Raw genomic sequence first — 18,117 nt, 5'->3', positions numbered from 1 at the left:
ACTGGTAGGTCAGTGTTACACGCACAGAACAGATACGCGAAATCTTTACTGCATTGAAGATTAGAAAGAAACCATGGCTAAACCAAAACAACTCCCACTTCATCGTCTGAAAGGAGCCCTTAATAGGCTGACTGTGACAGTAGATAACTTTCAGCATGATTACAAACAGTACGAGGCCTATAGAAAGCGGACAGAAAGAAATGACAGTTTTAATCCACCGATAATCGTTCCAGACACTGGATTAACTAGTAGACCTCCGCTCAGATTACCACTGGAGATAATATACGAACGACCTGATCTCCCAGAAATTGAAATGTATTCCGATTTAAAAGGCAAATGTTGTACTTTCATGGACATAATGAAGCACTGGCTGAAAAACAAGAATAAGATAGGGAAATTGAAAGGTATAAAAGATAAATACGCTGGACATCTTTTCAACAAATATTTGGCCTCACCACCCATGGTATGGAAGGCTGAAAATATTAACATTATCCTTGAGGAAATTAAGGATCTAATGATCAAGACCATGAAGGAAATAACACGCATTAATTGTGTTCATTGTGTAAAGGAAATCTCTGAGGAGGTTGAAGGTGCAGCAAAATTCTTTCTTTGGCTAATTCTAAAAGACCAGAAGAGATATCATAAGGTATTTCCAACAGGAATGGAAAACAGCAAGCGCAAATCTTTTGAAATCATGTCATACATCGATCAAAAGAAGAGTGATTATTGCCCAGACGTTGTCAGAGCTATACTCCCACATTCAATTCGGGATGACCTCATGAATCACTCCACATATAGGAACATGATCAGAAGCAGAACATCTGGCAGGCAGTCATGCACTGACAAATACGCTAAGATACTGAACAGAATGTGGTCTTTCATGGACGAGATGAAAGTTAAGATCGTCTCACACAAAATGTACCCTAAGTATCATCCGTTCTTCTGGTTCAATAACGAACGTTCAACTCCTGGCTCAGTATATGAGGATGCTCATATACATGCTGAACCTTGCCCAGGTGCACCAGCACAACAAGAACTAAAGAAAAGGTCAGTTCAGGCATTCGCGGAGGCGCTGGTTTTGCGGATTTTCAAAACAAATCTGAACTGGACCACTGCAGACCCCGAAGCCATCACTATGCGTCTGTTTGAAAGAACGTGGATCGAAGTCCAGGATGTCGATTTTGATCCCAAAAAGTTAAAAGAACTTGACAAGGCCATTTTCAAGAAACTGTGTTGGGAATGGGGTGGTTCAAGAGAGGTGCTGTTGTCCATGAAATTAGAGGAACGAGAACTTGGGAACTGCATTGCCTCCTGTGTCGAATATCACGTGTCACAACCCAAAATGTGGGACACCGTCTGCAAGTTCTTCAGATGTGGAAAGGAGGTTCAGGAAACAATCTCCATGGATAGTCCAGACACATCACAGACAGAGGGGATGGCCAGATGTGCTGTCAGCCCGAACAAACCTTCAATAACTCGCTCAGTACACGAGGACGCACTTTCTGAACCTCGGCCAGGTGCAACAGTGCAGGAAGAACGAAATAACGAAGGTTCTGATTCAATAACGAGCTCAGGATATTGGGACTCACTGTGGTGGGTTTATTTCCCTTCAAGATGGGAAAAACTTGAGAGGTCCAAAGTGAGACCTCACAACTCAGTACACAAGGACACACTTTCTGAACCTCGGGCAGGTGCAATAGCGCAGGAAGAACTAAAGGACGAAGGTTCTGATTCAAATATCTCAGTACACGAGGACGCACTTTCTGAACCTCGGCCAGGTGCAATAGCGCAGGAAGAACTAAAGGACGAAGGTTCTGATTCAAATAGCTCAGCATATGAGGACGCATTTTCTGAACTTTGGCCAGGTGCAATAGTGCAGGAAGAACTAAAGGACGACGGTTCTGATTCAAATAGCGAAGTATATGAGGACGCACTTTCTGAACTTTGGCCAGGTGCAATAGTGCAGGAAGAATGAAGGTTCTGATTCAATAACGAGCTCAGGATATTGGGACTCACTGTGGTGGGTTTATTTCCCTTCAAGATGGGAAAAATCTCAGAGGTCCAAAGTGAGACCTCACAACTAGAAGGCTTGAGTCTGTGTGATGTCTACTGTGATGGTAGAAGAAGAAGAAACCCTAATCACCCCAAATAATTATTTTAATATTTTAAAATAATTATTTTAATAATTATTATTATCATATGTTCTAATAATCTAATTACTTCTACTGTGACAGTAGATAACATCTGATAACTTCTACTGTGACAGTAGAAGTTATCATATGTTCTAATAATCTAATTACTTCTACTGTGATAGTAGATAACATCTGATAACTTTTACTGTGACAGTAGAAGTTATATGTTCTAATAATCTAATTATTTCTACTGTGATAGTAGATAACATCTGATAACTTCTACTGTGACAGTAGAAGTTATCATATGTTCTAATAATCTAATTACTTCTACTGTGACTGTAGATAACATCTGATAACTTCTACTGTGACAGTAGAAGTTATCATATGTTCTAATAATCTAATTACTTCTACTGTGACTGTAGATAACATCTGATAACTTCTACTGTTACAGTAGAAGTTATCATATGTTCTAATAATCTAATTACTTCTACTGTCACAGTAGATAACATCTGATAACTTCTACTGTTACAGTAGAAGTTATCATATGTTCTAATAATCTAATTACTTCTACTGTGACTGTAGATAACATCTGATAACTTCTACTGTTACAGTAGAAGTTATCATATGTTCTAATAATCTAATTACTTCTACTGTGACAGTAGATAACATCTGATAACTTCTACTGTTACAGTAGAAGTTATCATATGTTCTAATAATCTAATTACTTCTACTGTGACAGTAGATAACATATGATAACTTCTACTGTGACAGTAGAAGTTATCATATGTTCTAATAATCTAATTACTTCTACTGTGACAGTAGATAACATCTGATAACTTCTACTGTGACAGTAGAAGTTATCATATGTTCTAATAATCTAATTACTTCTACTGTGACAGTAGATAACATCTGATAACTTCTACTGTGACAGTAGAAGTTATCATATGTTCTAATAATCTAATTACTTCTACTGTGACAGTAGATAACATCTGATAACTTCTACTGTTACAGTAGAAGTTATCATATGTTCTAATAATCTAATTACTTCTACTGTGACTGTAGATAACATCTGATAACTTCTACTGTTACAGTAGAAGTTATCATATGTTCTAATAATCTAATTACTTCTACTGTGACTGTAGATAACATCTGATAACTTTTACTGTGACAGTAGAAGTTATATGTTCTAATAATCTAATTACTTCTACTGTGACAGTAGATAACATCTGATAACTTCTACTGTTACAGTAGAAGTGTAAGAAATTTGAGCAAAAACCGGGGTGGTTAGTAGATATAATAAAAGTGTTTAATAATTCATAATTAAGATTCATAATTAGTCATAATCATAAGGGTTTTGGGGATGCATAATTAAGATAAACATAAAGTGCTGTAGGATTATAGAAGGGAGTAAGTCATAACTGACAGGATTTGAATGTGTGTTGCAGGTAGAGCGAGATGTGAAGACAGGCGTTTACTGAGGTGTGAGTGTAGGTAGCCAAGATAAATTGAGATAGACGCAAGGGGAGGAGTCGCGAACGAATATGAGGGCGGGATATAGCAAAGCGTTTTTCTCTTCTGTTAGTTAGCGGTCCTGGGGAAGACGTGTTCTCCTGGGACTGGGAAGAGTTTTTTCCAAAGTGGGTTAATTGTGTAATATTTCATGAGATTAATGTACACCATTGCATAACTGTAATTGCAACAGCAGGATTAAAATCCTTTCTGACGGTAAACCAGTTTCTGTAACGTTTTTAGCGCCGTGTGTCTGAAAAGCTATCAGACCGCGTGTGCTGGCCTGCTACACGCTCCTCGTGAGGAGTTTTTTCCCTCCACAGAAGTTATCATATGTTCTAATAATCTAATTACTTCTACTGTGACAGTAGATAACATCTGATAACTTCTACTGTTACAGTAGAAGTTATCATATGTTCTAATAATCTAATTATTTCTACTGTGACAGTAGATAACATCTGATAACTTCTACTGTGACAGTAGAAGTTATCATATGTTCTAATAATCTAATTACTTCTACTGTGACAGTAGATAACATCTGATAACTTCTACTGTTACAGTAGAAGTTATCATATGTTCTAATAATCTAATTACTTCTACTGTGACAGTAGATAACATGATAACGTCTACTGTCACAGTAGAAGTTATCATATGTTCTAATAATCTAATTACTTCTACTGTGACAGTAGATAACATCTGATAACTTCTACTGTTACAGTAGAAGTTATCATATGTTCTAATAATCTAATTACTTGTACTGTGACAGTAGATAACATATGATAACTTCTACTGTAACAGTAGAAGTTATCATATGTTCTAATAATCTAATTACTTCTACTGTGACAGTAGATAACATATGATAACTTCTACTGTTACAGTAGAAGTTATCATATGTTCTAATAATCTAATTACTTATACTGTGACAGTAGATAACATCTGATAACTTCTACTGTGACAGTAGAAGTTATCATATGTTCTAATAATCTAATTACTTCTACTGTGACAGTAGATAACATATGATAACTTCTACTGTGACAGTAGAAGTTATCATATGTTCTAATAATCTAATTACTTCTACTGTGACTGTAGATAACATCTGATAACATCTACTGTGACATTTGTGTAAAGTCTCTAATAAGTTATGTACGGCTGATTTGAAACTGTTGCCGTTCATTTACAATCCATCTATTAACATGTGGGCATGGCAACGAGCAGCAGGTTTGAATCCCTATCAATGTGTGTAAATCGTGAACACGTTGGGTCTGCGAGTGTGTGTGTGTCATTGATTTTGTCCCTTTCCAGGAACAAATTTCACCGGTCAGTTGGTCAGCACAAAGGCCACATGCTGCGCTTCATAACAACCACTGTTCCTCTGTCCATTCATGTGTTTTATTCTCCTCCTCAGTCTGTGTAATCACTATGGAAACAAATAATACAAAAAGGAAGTGGGAGATTTGTACTCTTCTTGCATTAGACTTTCTTTACAAATAGTTAAAACGCTTATTTTTTCAAGTTTTGTTTCCTTATCTCCAGGTTTTCCATGACTGTGGAGTCTCTGTCTCTCTCCCGTCATGAACATGGATATCCTGGTGGGCTTGGTGGCCATTCCCTGCGCAGTGCTGAGACCTGCCCCTCTGCCTGGTGCTGCTCAGCATCCTGATGGTGCTCACACAGGTAGGAGCATCTAACCTGGTGGCTTTGGGGATCGATTGCCGGTTGGAATCCTGCAGGGCAAGAGCGCCACCTATAATGTCCCTTAATACAGAATTCATCAAACCTTCAACCTATGAAGGTTTCTTTTATTGTGTTTATGCCAAGGAACTAATATATTTCCCCATCATGCTTAAGACTCTGTAGTGCAAGGGTCTTCAAAATTTTTCAGGCCAAGGACCCCCAAACTGATAGAGATGGAGCAGGGACCCCCGACTATATATATTGTATAAAATAGTTTTATATTAAATGGGCCTAGTGCCATGTATAAACGTACCTCTTTATTGTGCATTCAATACTAAACTATTTAAATAATACACAGGTTCATATATTCATGTTCTTATTTTAAACATGTGCAAGGCACAGTGAGTAGGGTGGCTGTGCCACTGCCTTTTATAAACATACCTTGTCAGCTGATACCAATATCAACATAGTCTGTCAATTGCATGATAATCATACATACAATATATTCACACTGATGTTTTCATTTTAAACATAAATGTGGAAAACAAAATGAGTGCTGGCCTATTAGTGCCACTGCCATGCAGAAACATACCGGTTATCTTGCATACAATACTGAACTATTAAAATAATGGACGGATTCATGTTTGGGAAAAAAATTATTATTATTTTTAATTGTCTAATCATCCAAATATTTCAGACCCCCTGCAGTACCTCCGCGGACCCCCTGTTGAAGACCTCTGCTCTGCTAACTTAACTCAGCTTGTTGATTTGATTGCTAAGAAATTCAAACCTGGCTACGAAAATCAAATGACTCGACACGGTAACGTGGTTCGAAAGAAAGATCATATCAAATATGATCCTCTCAGCAGCTAAAGGAGAGTACGGTCCGCTAGCTAAAGTTAGCTGAAAGTGTTTGCATGCATGCTAGCAGCGTGCAGTGAACACCAAGTAATGTATCGGCACATAAAAAAAACTAAAAAATCAGTTCATACAAGGAAAATTCAACACAAAACAACAAAACTAGGTAAAGCAAACTGATTACATGCGAATTACCTTGTTAACAAAAAAAGAAAAATGTCACCATGTTTTAGTTCCTCAATTTGGACAAACAAGATTAAATCCTGTTCATCTCAGAATAAAGAAAGTTTATATCTACTGGAATCAATCATTCACCAAAGTATGAAACAAGTATAAATCGCTTTAATTTTAAAAACAACTTGAAGGCGTTGAGTCATACACTACTAAAAACAAGACACATTCGTGACACAGCATCCTAACATTTAGAAGACAAAACAAGAATTGGACAGTCACAACATTGTTGGAGAAGAATATATTTAAACTGTTTTAGTTCTGAGAGCGGAGTGGTAGTCTGGATTTCTGTGGCGTTGAGGGTTCGTTTTCTGGCGCTTTCTGCCTGGCGAGGATCTTAGTCTCCTTCTTACTGCCCTTCTTTTGCTGGGAAAGAGAAATTACAGGAATACAGATTCATTGTTAGCAATACACAGTAAAAATGTGCTGATGAGCGTTTCCTGTGGAAGCTCAGTATTCGTCTCAAATGATGAGACCTCGCCATTTAAAACTGTCACACATTTTTCCAAACCCATTTATTTTTGCTGATCACCTTGAAGAAGGGAACGCGTTTGCTCTCGTTGAAGACGAGGTTCTCGTCGACGAAGGACAGCTCTGTGGCCAAGCTTTCATTACAGGTACTCAGCTCGTCCTCCAGAGAGTCCTAGACACGACGACACAAGAGGAGAAAGGTAAAAATGGGAGCAGAAATTTACTTTTTCTTATTTTTATAAATGGGGACCATTTGTGGAGCTCAGTAAAATGAGTCAGTGAAACCAATATTACCGAGTGCATTTAAACTGAATCCAATGAATAAACAACCTATTGTTAATAAATAAGGTTATGTGAACATTGTTAATGGATGAACCATCCTACGTTCAATAACAAGAAAGCAAAAAAGTGAACGTACGTGATCAACCTGGCTGTTTTTGTCCTCCTCTTCCTCCTCCTCCTCCACTATGGCGGCCTGCAGCTCCTCCTGCTGCCTCCTCAGGCTCTCCAGCAGCTCGCCGCGGCTCCGCAACTTCTCCAGCCGCTTGGGATACACAAAGTCCCGCCGCTGAGGGGTCGCACCTGAAGGCAACAGCAGAACTGCTTTATACGCTGGACAAGTTAAATGACTTGGTGTGTTCTCTCCAAAAGGACACATTCTTGGATTAAAAAGACAAATTTCTTAAACTGGTAACACACAGACAAAAAATGAAGATGAAAAGGACACTCTGGTTGAATCACTTACCGGTGGGAACGTCCTGCTGCAGCTCCTCCTGCAGGAAGCCGTGGACCAGCTGTTGGCTCGTCTCCACGTTGTCCCGGAGCTCGGCCTGCTGCTGGTCCACGACCGTCCGGTTCAGGGAGGTCTGGTTCTGCACGGCCATCAGAGACCGCTTCACCTCCTCCTGCCGACCGGACAGCTCCTCCGCTGTTGTCCGGAGCTGTTCGGTGCAGCGCATCTCGATGCTCTGCAGAAAAGATGGAGCATTATGGGCAGGTTAGGACCAGTTCTATCTGCAAGGTGAAGCGTTTGGTGTGATGCAGTGAAACTTCAAACCCACAGGTACAGAATTACCTACAGAATTTAACCTCACTAGGTTTTAATCAAAAGGATGTTTTGTGGAACAAGATAAAAATACACTCGCATGCAGCAGTCAGAGGCCATTTTTACCTGATGGAGAGTCTGCGCTTCAGTGGAAATCTTCCCCAGTATGGAGAGGTGTTCCTGGGCTTGAGTCTCCGCATGCTCCATGGCTCTGGAGCTCCACTGGAGATCACGTTGGACGAGACCTGCGGTCACAAATCGACAGCATCAGCAATAATGCACACCGAATGTGCTGTAGGCGCGTTTAAACGATAACTGAAGGAATGACGTACCGGACACGGAGCTGTGGAGGCCTGAGCAGCAGCCCGTCATCTCCTCCAAAGCCCGCCGGCTTTCGTCGGCGTTCAGACGAAGAGAGGAGGCGAGCGAGGAGGAGGTGGAGGAGAGGACGTCAGCTTGGGCCGAGGCCCGACGCTCGACTGTACTGCAACCGCTGCACAACGTGAAAGAAGGGGACTTTTTCATTTTAGAGGCTGACTTTGGCAGGGAAAACATTGCCGTGCGTTCGTGACTCACCTGCTGATGTTCTCCTGGTGGATCTGTAGAGGTTTCTGCAGCGCTTTGGTAGCAGAGTGCAGATCTGCGTAGTCCTTCCGGGCCTCCAGGGACAGCAGGTTGAGCTGGTCCTGCAGGAACTGCATGGTCTGCTTCATACCCTGACAGCAGGAAGCACATGAACGATGTCATTTTACATATTCAAAAATGTACACCATTTATAGACATGGAAATGTGACAATAGAGCTAAAAAAGAAGAAGCCCAACATCAACAAAGTCTAATCTGTTAGGACTCTGGTTTGCATACATCAAATGACAGACAGGGGAATTAAATATCATACTTTGTAAATGTCTTACTGTGGAAACCTAAACTCAGCTTGTGCTTAAATGAAAGCTTATGATACTTTGAGCAGTTTTTAGTCTTCCGTTTATGTTTTAATGTAGCTGTGCAGGTATACACGGTGGTAGTTTGGACTGGCAGCTGAACACGAGAGAACAACCATGTACTTATATATTTAACCGGCTTAGTGTGGACGGTCTCAAATCAAGTTCGTCATCTTGGACAAAGTTTGCTTTAAAACTCAAGCGGGTTAGTAGCTGCTGGAAGAATGTGCATCGTGGCTCTTACCGCCTGCTGTCTGTCCTGCGCCTGTCTGATCTCGTCCTCCAGCTTCTCATGTTCGGCCTTCAGTGAGCTCAGGCTCTGCACGGCTTCCTCCCGCAGCCCGGCCAGCTCCCGAACCAAGCCGCTGAAGAACACGCCCACCTCCTTCATCGCCTCCACCTGAGGGGGAGACAATGAAAACGATAAGGAGGCTTAGCACAGGTGCACGACACAAAAAGTCAGAAGTTAACATGTTTCTAAAGGACTTAAATCAAGTATGATTCCAAGTGATTTCTTTCATGGATGGTATAAATAAAGATATGAACTCACCTGGTCGGCCAGAGCTTGCTGCGTCTCCATGGTGGCTCTCAGAGTGTCGTTGAGCTCCCTCACAGCTGACACACCCATCAGAGTCCGAGCCTCCAGCACCTCCTCCATGTCCTGTCGATGCTCGTCCTGCCCACAAAAACATTAAAGAAAGCAGTCAAATAGGATTCATGTGCCCCACAATCATCCAAGTGCTGTTTAAAATAGTGATCCACCCAGATAAGGATAAAAGTATGAGAGGAAAAACTGAACTGGGTTTGTAACGGCCAAATGAATGAATCAAACTCATTTAAAAGCCTCATCTTGTCTATTCAAGTGTGGAGGTTATCCTTGTCCTCACCAGCAGCTGCAGCAGCGTCTCCTTGTCCTGTAAACACAGCGCCTCCTGTTGCTGCACTCTGTCCCGACAGCGAGTCACGCCCTCGGCCACCAGCCGGCCGACTCCACCCACGACGGACTCCATAGTGGTCAGCGCTCCCTTCAGCGCCGCCTCGTTCATCACGAGCACTCCGTCTGTACAGAGAAGCAGGGATGGACAGAATTGGGGTATTAGACACCATTATCTAACTATCTGTAACCAAACGTTACAATGTCTATGTCTATATAATAACGTCATGCGTTGAAATAAGACTTGATTGGCGCAATTGCACACTGAACCTCCAGGAGGACAGAAAAAGTACATTTCCTGCCAAAGAGTCACATTAAGGTTAAAAAGGACATCAGTCCCTCTGTCTAAAACATCCATTCTAAACATACTTTAATGCATGCATAAATACTCTGAACATCCATTTTTGTCTGAAATTCCCTCCTTTAAGACACTAAATATGTATGATCCCACCACTGGAATGCCCCCGTGCAGCCCTCTGGTCTCACCGATGGCCTGCGAGTAGCCGCTCAGCATGTTGTGGTGTTGGGCTCCTTGCTGCTGAACGCAGCGCTGCATGCTGCCGAGCGCTCCCTCCATCCGCTGAGAAAAGCTCTGCTGGATCTCACTGTTGTGCTGCTCCACCTGCAAATTCAATCAAGCGCGTTCGTTAGTCATGAAACCAACGCCGAGTCCAAAAGGTGCAGATCCGTCAACTAAAGCTCATATTTGTGTATTGTATGTATTTAGTTTTTTTTTGTCAGATACATGCATCTGCAGGTTTACATTATCTAAAGGTTTCTCAAATAGTAACAGTAAAGATTTTCTGAGTTTGACATTTAAAATTCAATATCTTTGAGCTTTTGATGGAATTTTTCGTGTAAACTTTACTAAAGGAAGCCGTTTTCAGCCTCATGGCAACAATAAATGGTTTTTGGTCGCTAAGAAAGTAGAGGAATTTTGTCAAGCCATTATTTGTTTTGTTGATCCGACATACCGTACATTGATAAATAAATGCATCGTTTTCACTTGTGCGGCGTTTGAAAAGTGTCACCTCTTTCTTCCTGTCCAGCTTTTCGTGGAGACCCGACACGTCACCGGTGCTGGCGTCCACTGTACTGAGCAGCTGGAGGACGACACACAAACATGTTAAATGATATTCAGAGCACGCCTCACTATGAACAATAAGATGATATTCAGATCGATTGGTACTGATCACACTGACTAATAAAGGTTTGATTTTTGTTGCGATTTAGAATCTTTTCCAAAAAAAAAGGAAGTTTGGTCAGAAACAGCTAAGACAGGAAGTTACCCACATTACAAGAATATGAAAATCATTAATAGTATGGAAAGTACACGAAGAGAAAAAAGGAACAGAAAAAGAGAAGGAAGTGGGGAGAAAAAAGATGAACGAGCCAACATCTAAATATAGTTATTAAAACATCAGAACACACTCAAACGTAATGTATATGAAAGCGTCATGCGTCAGCATCAGTAAAACTCGTCTGCACCTGTCCTGCCGTGTCATAGAGAGATTCCTGGACGGAGGTGAGCTCCGTGCAGACAAACTCCTCCTCACTCAACTTCTCCTTGGTGTGCTGCAGGTCTCTGCTCGTCTCCTCCAACCTGAAACCAACACAGAAACAGCCGGTCTTCAAAGAGTACGACTTTACTCTGCTTTAAACTCCTGCAGTCTCACTTCAGGACGGGTTTAGGTGAAGCAAATGATCCCTCACCTCTGCTGCTTCTCATCCAGGACCACAGTGCACTGCTCCAGTCGGGTTTTACTGTCCACAAACAGCCCAGTGACCTGCGGAGAGGACGGAGTGTGAGCGACGGCAGAAACCACGACGGCAGCTCCGATAAATACACGATGACTCAGTTAAAATGTACTTTCTAGTGACAGAAAGTGTGCAGCGTGAACTGCAGGTCGGCTTATCAAACATAAATATGCGGAGGAAGGCTTTTCCATCTTGGTGTAAAAGTCTGGTGAAGTCAACACAAGTTTCTGTTACAAGAAACCAAATGTTGCCACTCGCAGTTCTTAAGTGATTGCAGCAGAAAAAAACCCCAAAAAAGAATTCAGAAAAAATACCTTCTTGATCTCGTCCTCCATGGCGGCGATCCTGTCGCTGTACTCGACTGTGTGCACCTCATGAGAGGTGATCTGACCCAACATGCTCCTGAAACACACACAAGACTGTCAGTTCATTTCTGCAGAACACAATCTACATCTTGCTAAACGGCGTGTTCTGAATGAACACTTTGATGTATCCTACTCTTGTTGTTGAAAAGTAATTTCTCAAGCAAAGATTCGAAGAATTCCAGTCTACATCATTCTCATGCGACCTACTCGTAGTTGTCTGCAGACAGATAAACTCCGTGCTTGTCTCGAGTGGCGGCCAGGTCGCGCTTCAGACGCTCGATCTCCTCCGTGTATTCCTGAGTGGACAGAGAGTCAGTATCTTCTTTAAAGATGGAGAACGGAAAACGTCTCCCGACATGCAGCACGTTATTTGTCCTTTCCCGCCGAAGCGAGAGATCAAACTCATCGCAACCTTAATGAGCGTCCTCTTGGTGAGTTTCTGGTTGACCTCAGGCTTGTTCATGATGTTCTTGGCTCTGCTGGCGTACTCCAGCGTGCTCAGAGTCTCCTGCACAGACAGGAAGTATATCGCATCATCACGAGCATGCAAAGTGTACCTGGGCTCTGAAATAGAGTTAAAAATACAGAAGTAATATCTCATAAGCACACAGTCTGAGACAACAGAACGTACCTCCAGGTTGGTGGAGGAAGGCGACACGGTGGCGATGATGGAGGTTTTTGTTCGTCCTCCCAGAGAGTCCTGCAGGATTCTGGTGAGCTTAGACTCTCTGTTGGAAGAGTGCACATTATTTATCCATCTGCTAATTAAATTAAGTCCAATAATGCAACAACTTCTTCTTCAAGACCGATATAAAGTTCAGGTGTTGAGACGGTTTTAGAGAGGTGTGGATTCAAATGTATGCTTTTTTTGAAGGATGAAGTCTGTTGAATTGTTTTTGCATTATACTGACAGGTGTTTCTATTATTTTGCCCACCCTATTTATGTCAATGAGTAGGCTAAATAGCAGAAACATTAGTTCACATCTACGACTCTTCTCTGGTTAAGTACTTTAACAGAAGAAATACAGAGAACAAAAGGAAGCTAAAGAAATCAAAGGATAGATAGATAGATAGATAGATAGATAGATAACATTTTAATTAACTTCTGCACAAAGTTTGAAGTTTGTTGGAGGGAGCCTGCTCCACTTTAATTGTTGAGCAGATAAATAACTTGAAACAGGATCCTTTATGGTTTTACGGAGGACTACGTGTGGGACTATTTCTTTGCAGGGAGCCAGAAATCACATCTATTCATTTTAACACTTTAGATTAAACAACAAAAAAAAAAGAAATACACACATCTTGATTGGTGAACTTTAGAGTTGCTGGTGGAGCGCATTTTCCAAAAGCCCGAATACAAAACGATGCTCGGTCATTTGCAGATTTGATTTCACGACTCGTGACTCTACCTGTACGGGATGTGAGGCCGTTTCTCCACCAGAGCGGTGATCACTCGGCCGAGCGTCAGCAGAGACTGGTTGATGTTTCCCGCCTCGCGAGCTCGCTTGTCCACCGCACCGGAGCGCCCGATGTTCTCACTGCCGGCGAGATCCACCTGGAGAGGGAGGAGACGGGACGGCTGTAATTTCCTAATTTAAATATACCAACATATACGTTACATAGTATTATTGTGATTACCACTGTGCAGCCTAGTACTGTCAGAGAAGTATCTTATGTATTAGCCAGTAGAAAAGTATCACCAGTACATTAACTACTTCCGGTTTAAAGTCCTCCAGTAGAAAACCTCTCCTATTGAACATGAAGGATTATTACCAGGTTGAGTTTGCCGATCTTCACCAGCTCCTCTCCATCCATGGTGACCTCCTTCATGTGAATGGTGACTGAGAACACAGAGTGGGAGCGGCTGCAGAGATACAACGGGGAACAGATCAGGTAAATGTTGGTCACAGCCGACTGTACAGAACTCATCTGGAAGTGTGAAATATAGTTTGGTCTCGGCGAGTACCTGGAGTACGCGTTCATGAGCGTGGAGGCCGTCCTCCTCTTGGCTGATCCTCTCTCCAGGATCTGATAAACTTCATCTTTGTTGTGAACCGTGATCTCCTCCAGGCCCTTCACCACCACGCCGCGCTGCAACACACCACACGGCCGTCACAGCAGAGCGCAGCACTCAACAGCAGCGCCATCACAGCAGACACGCAACACGAGTTACCTTGTTACGAGGGTCGTCGAACAGCTGCAGCCGCTCGGTGACGTCCTCGCTGGTGCTGAGCAGGTCGAACAGCTCCTCGTTGTAGATCTCCAGCAGAGAGACTTTAACAGAGAACTCGGTGCCGTTCTCAGAGAGCTTCTCAAAAATCTGGTGCAGCGTTCTGGGGATGATACCGGCCAGCGGGTCCTAGAAACCCCAAGCAGTTAGTCAGCTCAGTTTCCTGCTCTTTAAAGCTCCGTTCCTCTCTGGTTTTATTATAAAACATCTGATGAGGCAGCAGAGATTCACGGCTCTTCTCTCACCTCCTCCCAGGTGAACTCCTCGTCTGGACTCCTCTCTCCCTCCATGGTGAACGTCTTTCCTGTTCCAGTCTGACCGTAGCTGAACAACAAAACCCTTTTTTACTTCATGTTGATAAAAGATGCAATTCAACGCATTATTTAAGTACAGTCGAGAACACAGGTAACAGGAAATGAAGATTTTACTAAAGCATTAAAACTCACGCAAAAACAGTGCAGTTGTATCCCATGATGACTTCATCCAGAATGGGACAAACGACGCTCCTGTACACGTCAATCTGCTTGGCAGCTTGACCGAATACCTGGTGAAAGAAAATATTATATTAAAAAAATTCAAAAAAAAAAACAAAAACAAAAAAAAACTCCAGTGGACTTCGAAAGTAAGTTCTTTACATTAATCACGGCGTGACAGAGGGGCCACGCCATCAACTGGTTTAAGTCTGTAACTACTAGAGATGCAGATCAACTTTTTAGATAAATAAAATGTTGATTAAACATGCATCTGCTAGGAGCGCTTCCCTTCTGCCGATACAGATCCATTAAAATGTGCCTCGATTCTGATCGGCCCTGGACGTCTTCAGGACATTTAAGAAGTGTCTGCATCCACTCACCATGTCAAACGTGTAGGTCTTTCGTGGCCCCTTGTCGTTCATCCCTCCCGTCTTCACGCTCACCTCCTTCCTGCTCTGATCGCAGTCTATGACCCCGTAGGACGACTTGCGCTCCATCGTGTTGAAAGGCCTGAAACCGTGACGCAGCAGAGACCAACGTGACTTCTCTGAATGACATCGTAGCTACGAAGGAGGGTTTAGTGACGCCGTCATTCGGCTAACGTACCAACCACACCCACAAACAACAACAACATGTACGTTATGTAGAAAAGCTGTTAATCACGGGAGACTTTAATAGATGCAGACTGGACGGTGTTCTTGCCCTCTTTCAAGCAAGCCCTACAATGAACCCAGTACCTCCTACTGCCACGTATTTTGGAAGCACCCGTGACAATAAACTCCGCTTTGATCATCACACTACTGAGATCCACAGATGCTGCCTCAAGGCCCTCTCAGGCACACGTTCTGCTGCTCCTCCTGTACAGGAGGACCATAGAGCTCATCCACCATGCTCTCTGTCACCAACAGCCATAAACGCCTCTAACATCATTGGTCTCCCTACGCCCAACCTCTCGGCCCTTATCGACACCTCCATCACATGCAGAGCAGACGTCTAGCACGCAACACCAGTCTCCCATCATCCGGCTACAGATAAAGAGCTGTGATGTGTAAAAAAGAAAAAGAAGCACGCTACAGTAAGAGCTTCGTGCCCTCGACAGACTGCAGCAGGACCACTGAATGGACTCATGTTTTTGTGACGTATGTACCTTGTGGCTATGTTTTATCATGAATTGATCTTATGCGTGTGCAGGCTGTGGGGAACAAATGTTCCTCTAACGGAAGACAAGAAATTATCAATGCATCTGTTGCTAGACCATTAAAACGTGATCACAAATAAGATTTGAGATTCTATGAGGAAAGGAAGCATCGTTCTTTTACACCACACGATTAACATCCGCTTGGCTGTTCAACCTTTTAAAGCGGTTAAACATTTAAAGATCTCACACTAACAGCTGGGGATTAAAGCTTTATTATTTCCTTAAATAGTGGAACAATGAAGCCATCCTTTATGCCTCATGTTTAAGGGACAGACTAATCCTGTTTTTCATAAACCCATAAATAAGGCTGTTTAGTAACAAACACAGCTGTTCTGCAAGCATTCCCAGAATCCTCAAAAACTCCAATAAACATTTTGTTGCTTTTATTCCAGTCAGATTTTGAATGCAGGACTTTTAAATGGTACGTCCGCAGAGTGTTTCCACACTGTAGTGTTGCTCCTTTCACTGAAGTAGACGACCTGGAAAGGTCTTCCTTTTGGCAGTAATGCAACAAAAACGATGCAAGCTGCCGTTAAACGCCACAGAAGAAGAAGGTCTTCCTCTGCTTTTTCTATCCATACCTGCTTCTGACCACCACCTGGATGTTTCTCCCCTTCTCGTCCCGTTTCAAGCCGCTCAGGTTGTGTGAAGCCATGGCTGCAGAGAGACGTTCTCCTCCGCAGAAATCAGTCTGAAAGTACAGTCACACACTTTTAAATGAGCGCATAAAACAAATAACACAACGCAGACGGTTGGTCGTTGGTGAACATCTAAAGTGATGAGAGAAACGCTGTCGGCTAACGAGTGGAAGTTAGCATGTTAGTTAGCTTAAGTTTAAAACCGGCGTTACTCCACAGGACCGTTAACTCACCGAATGACGTCGGCCAGGTATCGTGCCGCTCTCCCTTTACGTAAAGTCCGCTTATTGTTTCCACCAATACAATTGTTTTATAAATTACATATTTATCGTTTTCCTGACTCCTCCGACAACACAGTCTGTGTCCACAGATGAGCTTTATGGCGCTCTTAAAAACCTCCGACAAGCAACACTTCAAACTGTACTTTTAAATTGTGCTGAACCAATAGGAGGAGAGTAACGGCGAAACAAACGCCGCCATTGGCCAACAGGACCATGTCACGGCTTCAGCGCGGGGCATCACGGGAGGTTAGTATAAAGTTCAGAATATTTCCACTAGGTGGCGACATTGTACAGAGTGGTGGGAGCAGTGCACAGACGCTTTACTGAAATAAAAGTAGGTTGACTGAGTAATGTAGTCTATGCTAATACCACACTGTAAAAATACTCCTTTACAAGTAACAGTCCTGCATTAAAAATGTTATTTTAGAAAAGTATGTTGGCTAAGTATAAACAGGAAAATGTAGGCTATTTATAGTATTAAAAGTATAGAAATGTCCCCTGTGACTGTTGTACGATAACACACACATATATATCCATATATATATAGATATATATCATTATTGCTCATGCATTAATGTAAAAGCAGAATTTGACTCTTACTATGAACTTTCATTATTCTGCTGATTTCTGCTAATTAATACTGATGAATGATTATTTTCTCCATTAATTAATCGATTGATTGTTTGGTTTGTAAAAATGTAATTGTGAATATCGTAAGAAATGAGCCCAAAGGGACCCCTTCACAATGTTGGTTTTGTCCAACCAACAGTCCAAACCTCCGCATTATTATGAATACATAACGATTATTAACATTGTTCAAAGGAAAAGTAACAAATCTTCACATTTGTGAAGCTGAAATGTTTTATTGCTTCAATCGATTCAGCTGTTGTTCTACTTGTATTTGTCTTGGGATACCAAACTCGGTGAGAGATCGACTTGTGAACTGTTGGTTGGTTTAATCTATAACAAAACATCATGTTTTATAAACTCTTCATGTGTTTTTATGCAAAATCGTAATTTCTAAAGTAAAGCTGCCAGACTAATGTATTGGAGCGGACGTAGACTGTGGCATGGAAGGACTAGATGTAAAGTAGGCCTATAACTAACTAAACGTTACTTATGAGAATATGGTCTAGGAGAGAGGACATTTTCAATTCAATAAAGAACTGTTTTTTACATTTGATATTCAGAAAGACACAAAGGACCCAAAATTGAACAAATGAACATAAAGAGACATTTCAGGAATATCAACTCTCTAAACAACACTTTCAAAATGCTGTATTTCAATCTGATAAAAAACAACCGATTTAAAGAAATAAACCGAACATTATATATTCATATTAATCTCTTCCAGGTTTATGAAGTGACCAGTGGCGAGCAG

At 42.0% G+C, this 18,117-nt stretch overlaps 1 protein-coding gene across 1 annotated transcript; it reads right to left on the bottom strand.

Moving 5' to 3' along the window:
- Window positions 1–6,495: 6,495 nt before the first annotated feature.
- On the bottom strand, window positions 6,496–16,825 carry LOC306785591 (kinesin-like protein KIF11). Its single transcript, XM_079280017.1, has 27 exons — window positions 16,689–16,825; window positions 16,399–16,508; window positions 15,000–15,129; window positions 14,593–14,690; window positions 14,392–14,470; window positions 14,090–14,275; window positions 13,883–14,007; window positions 13,690–13,780; window positions 13,326–13,471; window positions 12,548–12,644; window positions 12,329–12,424; window positions 12,124–12,212; window positions 11,866–11,953; window positions 11,507–11,580; window positions 11,282–11,396; window positions 10,825–10,896; window positions 10,280–10,415; window positions 9,747–9,919; window positions 9,410–9,535; window positions 9,104–9,259; window positions 8,497–8,636; window positions 8,253–8,413; window positions 8,047–8,165; window positions 7,621–7,843; window positions 7,294–7,457; window positions 6,937–7,047; window positions 6,496–6,770 (listed from the first exon to the last, which is right to left on the bottom strand). The coding sequence occupies exons 2-27, from the start codon at window positions 16,470–16,472 to the stop codon at window positions 6,660–6,662; spliced, it is 3,180 nt and encodes a 1,059-aa protein (XP_079136143.1). The 5' UTR covers window positions 16,473–16,508; window positions 16,689–16,825; the 3' UTR covers window positions 6,496–6,659.
- Window positions 16,826–18,117: the final 1,292 nt, after the last annotated feature.

This window comes from Melanostigma gelatinosum, assembly GCF_949748355.1.
Source record: "Melanostigma gelatinosum genome assembly, chromosome: 12".
Classification (NCBI taxonomy): Eukaryota; Metazoa; Chordata; class Actinopteri; order Perciformes; family Zoarcidae; genus Melanostigma; species Melanostigma gelatinosum.
The sequence above is the reverse complement of the archived record's forward strand: the minus strand, read 5'-3'. Positions and strand labels throughout refer to the sequence as shown.

Bases quoted from the DNA above. Each gene is read 5' to 3' on its own strand.
- LOC306785591 (XM_079280017.1), bottom strand. From the start codon at position 16,472: ATGGCTTCACACAACCTGAGCGGCTTGAAACGGGACGAGAAGGGGAGA. The intron at 10,416-10,824 runs GTGACACTTTTC...TTGAATTTGCAG, and splicing joins AGCTGGACAGGAAGAAAGAG to GTGGAGCAGCACAACAGTGA. The intron at 9,260-9,409 runs GTGAGTTCATAT...TCTCCCCCTCAG, and splicing joins AGCAAGCTCTGGCCGACCAG to GTGGAGGCGATGAAGGAGGT.